This window comes from Cebus imitator, unplaced genomic scaffold (genome assembly GCF_001604975.1).
Source record: "Cebus imitator isolate Cc_AM_T3 unplaced genomic scaffold, Cebus_imitator-1.0 Scaffold614, whole genome shotgun sequence".
NCBI classification, from domain to species: Eukaryota; Metazoa; Chordata; class Mammalia; order Primates; family Cebidae; genus Cebus; species Cebus imitator.
In genome coordinates this window covers 590363-596063 of record NW_016107929.1, presented here as the reverse complement: position 1 = coordinate 596063, position 5701 = coordinate 590363, and the positions used below count along the sequence as shown (strand labels likewise).

The window sequence follows — 5701 nt, the reverse complement described above, 5'->3', positions numbered from 1 at the left end:
AAAAAAAAAAAAAAAAAAACCCTCTCAGCCTCAAGCAATGCTCCCACCTCCCCAAGTGCTGGGATTATAGGCGTGAGCCACTGCACCCAGCCTGAAGACAAAATTGTCTTTTCTCCTGCCCCTTGTTTTCCTTCTTCTTATTTTTGTGACATTTAACGCCTCTCTTATTTTTATCCCCCACTTCCCCTATTCTGCCTCTTTCCTTTAGTTCTTTCCCTCTTCTGATTTCATCATTTTGTTCAGTTTGTCGCAGGCGATCAGCAATTTGGTCCTTACTGTGGTCATGGGTTCCCTGGGCCACTAAATATTGAAACTAAGAGTAATGCTCTTGATATCATCTTCCAAACTGATCTAACAGGACAAGAAAAGGGCTGGAAACTTCGCTACCATGGAGATCGTGAGTAACCTAGAAGTGCCTCTTTGGCTGGTGATAGCAAAGTCCCCAGACAATGTGGGATCAAAGCATGTAGATGATCCAGGCACACAGGTATGCACCTGTGATCTCAGCTATTGGGGGAGGCTGAGGCAGGAGGATCTCTTGAGCCCAGGAAGTAGGAGTTCGAGTCCAGTCTGGGCAGCAAAGCAAAACTTTGTCTCTAAAACAAAACAAAGCAACAACAATAGTAATAATAAAAGAAGATAGATTCTTGTTCTGATAGAATCCTGAGATACTTCACTTCCTCAGGAAAATCTAAACCAGTCAGTTGTTGCTGGAAATGCTTCAACCTCTAGTAATCCTTTAACTAGACCTGAGAGTGCAGACAGCTGGGGGGTGGTTACTTGGTAATGCCATATTATTTTAGACATCTGCTGTATTGGAATGTTAATCATCAGGATTGAGGACGACCGGACGATTTTAGAAAGTGAGAATGATGTAAATAGAATGAGAGTCCTCAACTATTTAGTAATTTTATTTCCTGTCCCAACTTCTGTTCTTTCAAGCAATCCCCTGTCCTAAAGAAGACACTCCCAATTCTGTTTGGGAGCCTGCGAAGGCAAAATATGTGTTTAGAGATGTGGTACAGATAACCTGTCTAGATGGATTTGAAGTTGTGCAGGTAAAGTACTATCTTGGCTTCTCCCCAATCCCTGGCCCCAGATCAGGATTTGTACTGAAACTGTCCAGTGGTTCACCTAATGTATGTGTGTGATCAGGGTATAACACCTTTCCTGTAAACACATCAGCTTAAGATCTGTAGTTCTTCCTTGTGAGTAATGGAGCTCCCTGGCCAGCTTGGTGTTCTCTCTCTGCCTTCAGTCTTCCTGGGGAAGGGGAGCTGACACATGCTGTTTTCATATGGGGCAAAGCTGTCCGTCAGCCTCATCTCCTGGGTTCTTTGGGTCAGTCTGCTAAGATGTTCCCAAGCTTCTTGTGGTGAGGACTCCTCATTGATCCCAAGCCAGAGATCAATTCCAGTTTTGATGTTGGTTTCCCATATTTCTCTTGATAAATTACTGTTGCTGTTTATTATTCTCCAGGGACGTGTTGGTGCAACATCTTACCATTCGACTTGTCAAAGCAATGGAAAGTGGAGTAATTCCAAACTGAAATGTCAACGTACGTGTCTCTTCAAAGTGGAAGTCTTTCTTTTTCTCTCAGAGAAAATGGAAAGATCAACACATCAAAATTCAAATGCATGGTTTCCTCTTAAGCATGTGAGAGAGTGGGTTGAGTTTTTGAAGGGAAGCCAGTCACGGAGGCTTTTCTAGTCCCAGCCCCGGATCTGGTCCCAGGCCAACTAGACTGGCAGGTTTCTTTCCAAGAAAGGGGCTGTGAGATAGGTCGAGTGAATAGCCCCATGTGGGGGCATTTGTGGCTTCCACTGCAGCCTTCACCAGTCACTGAGAACCAGGCTCTTCCCTATGGCTTTGGTGGGGCATCTGAATTGGTATCTCAGTGGGGCAGGGAGCTGAGTGATGCCAGTTGGGGAGGATGGCCACAGAGGGTCTAGAGTGGGGAGCTTCATTCCAAGTGTGCTCGTGGATTTGGGGTAGGGAAGCAGTGAGGATGAAGCTGGCCCCATGACTCTTGCGTGGAGGTGGCTGTCCTGACCATCGCTCCCCTTCCTTCGTCTGATAGCTGTGGACTGTGGCATTCCGGAACCCATTAAGAATGGTAAAGTCGAAGACCCACGGAGCACTTTGTTTGGTGCGGTCACCCGCTACACTTGTGAGGAGCCGTATTACTACATGGAAAATGAAGGAGGTGGTAGGTTTCTTCTACCGGAGAACAGAGAGAGAGAGAGTGAGAAGGTGTTGGAGGGTGAAGAGCAGAATCTGTCTGTGTCAGAGAGAGTTTGGACACAAATGAAAGTGTAGGACAGACATTGTTCATCCCCCGGCTTTGTCCAAGGATACAGTTTCCATACGGGGCAGGGCACGTTCAGGGTCGCATCACTGGGAATCATAGAAGTCACCAACTCAGTTTCACAGCTGCAAGCAGGAATTCCCCTGCAGCATCCATTTCATGGGATCGCCCACCTTTGGACCAGTTATTTCATGAAAAACCGACAGTAACAATGCCTCCAGCTTCAAGCCACCAAGCTTCACCGACTGGCTTTCTTGATGTAGAGATTTGGTCATGCTAGATGAAGGGCTGGATGAGACATTATAGGTTCTCTGCATTGCTTTTTATTTTATTTCCCCACTTTCCCAGTGCCCTCTTTCCTTCTGCTTTGGAAATGTTCCATTTGTCTTCCCTGGCAGGCTAGAGGCCTGAGGGATTGTTTGGAGGGAGATATTTTTTTCTGGCTGATTTAATCTGATTTCCTACTCGAATCCCAGAAGAGCTGAGGCTCTGAAGGAATGGCGCAGAGTGTTGGGGGGAGGGGAATGGAGGAGGGCAGATGTGGCGTTGAGTGCGGCCCGTGTTCCCCTTGCTATTCCAGGGGAGTATCGCTGTGCTGGCAACGGGAGCTGGGTGAACGAGGAGCTGGGCACAGAGCTGCCGAAATGTGTTCCAGGTAAGGAAGTCTGAGGCTTGGGGAGGGATGATAGCCACAGGTGAATGGGAGTCACCTGTGATCCTCTTGGGAAAGGACGAACAGTGGTCTGCCAGCATCCAGCTCAGTGAGGTGGCAGTAGCACTGTGCCGTGGAGCGCCGGGGCCGTAGGGAACCCCCTCAGCCACAGTGAAGCCAGGCCGACTGGAAGGAAACAGAAGTGTCAGCCAGCGACAGTTGGTGTCTGGTATTGTAGATACAGCAAGAAGATACAGAACTGCTAAAAACAGGGCCTGAAAGCTGAGAGTGAGGAATCAACACTCAGAAACAAGGCTAGTTAAATAGCCTAGTTATTATATTAAAGGTTTATATGGCAACAAGATACAGAGGAATTCAAGGAACGAGGAAGGGTCAGAGTTGGGTAGCAGAAGGCTGGGGCAAATCCAGTTGGATAATAACCATCCTGGCTGTTACTGAGAGCTAAAGACCGAGCTGATTTGTTGCATTTATTTTCTCATTTGCGTCCTTGTCTGTGAGCTAGGTGTCATTGGTCTTATTTGACAGGTGAGTGGGTGGGGTGCAAGTTCATAGAGTTAGCAAGCGGCAAAGGCAGGCTTTGAGCCCAGGACCTAGTCCACAGCCCATTGTGCTCAACTTGGAGTCCGTCCAGGCTGTCTAGTAAGGGATTTAGGTAAGCAGCGTCACTTGAATTCAGTTATACTGGGTAACGGCACCAGTCACTGGGAGTGAGAGGTCAAGGCCAAAGAAGGGACCCCTCTCTACTTCCTAGGCTGACCTGTGGGTTACTGGGAGGGACGCAGGTGCAACTAGGAGCCTACTAAAGAAGGTGATTAAAGTTCGATCTGAGTGTCTGAAGAAGGCAGAAAACTTGCCTCCTCCACCATCTGTGCGAGAAAAGGGTTTCTAGCACTGGCTGTTGGTTGTGCACCGCCTCACGCGCCGCGTCAGGAGGTGCAAGGGGGACCCTTGCCTCCAGTGGAGCCGTGAGTCACACTGTGGATAGTGTGAGGCACTAGTGCATCTGGACTCAGTGATTCATACACTGCCTCCATTTAACTCAGCTCTCCCATGAGCCTGCTTAAGACATCAGCAAAGTGGGATGTTTAGGTAAGTCCAGAGTGAGTCAGGTATGGAGATTGTTGACCAAATAGGGCTGACTGTTTTGTACTAGGGGACCCTGCAACCTAGCAGTTAAAATTATTTTGAGTGCTTGGAGGATTTGCAGGAAGCCAGCATCATTTCTTGCTCCTTCAGCATGTTATTTTATCCATTCCTAGTCTGTGGAGTCCCCAGTGAACCCTTTGCAGAAGAACAGAGGATAATTGGAGGATCCAATGCAGATATTAAAAGCTTCCCCTGGCAAGTCTTCTTTACCAACCCGTGGGCTGGTGGAGCTCTCATTGATGAGTACTGGGTGTTGACGGCTGCTCATGTCGTGGAGGGAAACCAGGAACCAACAATGTATGTTGGGTCCACCTCAGTGCAGACCTCACGGCTGGCAAAATCCCAGATGCTCACTACTGAGCGTGTGTTTATTCATCCGGGATGGAAAATGCTGGAAGTCCCAGAAGCACGAACAAATTTTGATAATGATATTGCACTGGTGCAGCTGAAAGACCCAGTGAAAATGGGACCCACCACCTCCCCCATCTGCCTACCAGGGACCTCTTCCGAATACAACCTCAGGGATAGGGACCTGGGACTGATCTCAGGCTGGGGCCGAACAGAGAAGAGAGATCGCGCTGTTCACCTCAAGGCGGCAAAATTACCTGTAGCTTCTTTAACAAAGTGCAAAGAAGTGAAAGTGGAAAATCCCAGAGCAGATGCAGGGGCCTATGTTTTCACTCCTAACATGTTCTGTGCTGGAGGAGAGAAGGGCATGGATAGCTGTAAAGGGGACAGTGGTGGGGCCTTTGCTATGTGGGATCCCAATGACAAGACCAAATTCTACGCAGCTGGCCTGGTGTCCTGGGGGCCCCAGTGTGGGACCTATGGGCTCTACACACGGGTGCAGAACTATGTTGACTGGATAAAGAAGACTATGCAGGAAAACAGCACCCCCAGTAAGGACTAATCCAGACCCATCCCACCAGCTTCTCCAAGGAGGGTGACCAAGGCATTGCCTTCTGTTCCTTATGATATTCTCACTATTTCATCATGACTGAAGGAAGACATGAGAGGATGATTTAAATAGAACTTGATTGTTGAGACACTTGGCTGGAGAGAGTTTGATCCTAGAATGATGTTGACCATTCATTCATGGTCTGACTCCTTGGGGTCTTTTCCCCTGAGTGCCTATTGTAGATTACACTGTGGGTGGGGCACTCCTATCTTGCACGATGCCGCAGGGATACCTTAATTCTTTGTTTCCTCTTTACCTGTTCAAAGTTCCATTTACTTTATCATTCTCAGTATCCACTGTCTATGTACAATAAAGCATGTTTATAAGCAAATTTTGGTTGATTTACCTCATTCCACACCAAAACCTCAGAATTACAGAAGGGGGGTGGGATGAGAAGGCTGTCGTGTCACTGAAATGGGGCACCTAGCAACTAATATTTAATTGTCATGACAACAGGAAATTCAGCTTTTCTTCTGTCTTCCAACTGAGGGTTACTGAATACTGTGGATTAGTATGAACATCACCAGTACAAGGCACCACAGTCTGCTTTTGAAAGGCATTAATACTTACCTGACCAAAAAAAAGTAAGAAAAAATAAGAAAAAAAGAAACTTATC

General features: G+C 47.5%; 1 protein-coding gene across 1 annotated transcript in view; it reads left to right on the top strand.

Annotated features, from left to right (window-relative positions):
• The window catches only part of C1S (complement C1s), a 7242-nt gene extending 1826 nt beyond the window's left edge, over positions 1-5416 (top strand). The window contains exons 3-8 of the mRNA XM_017517043.2: positions 244-397; positions 943-1058; positions 1480-1558; positions 2081-2209; positions 2889-2963; positions 4241-5416. Coding sequence (XP_017372532.1) covers positions 244-397; positions 943-1058; positions 1480-1558; positions 2081-2209; positions 2889-2963; positions 4241-5037 — 1350 coding nt within the window. The 3' untranslated portion in view covers positions 5038-5416. The remainder of the gene's footprint in view (positions 1-243; positions 398-942; positions 1059-1479; positions 1559-2080; positions 2210-2888; positions 2964-4240) is intronic.
• The last annotated feature ends 285 nt before the right edge of the window (positions 5417-5701 follow it).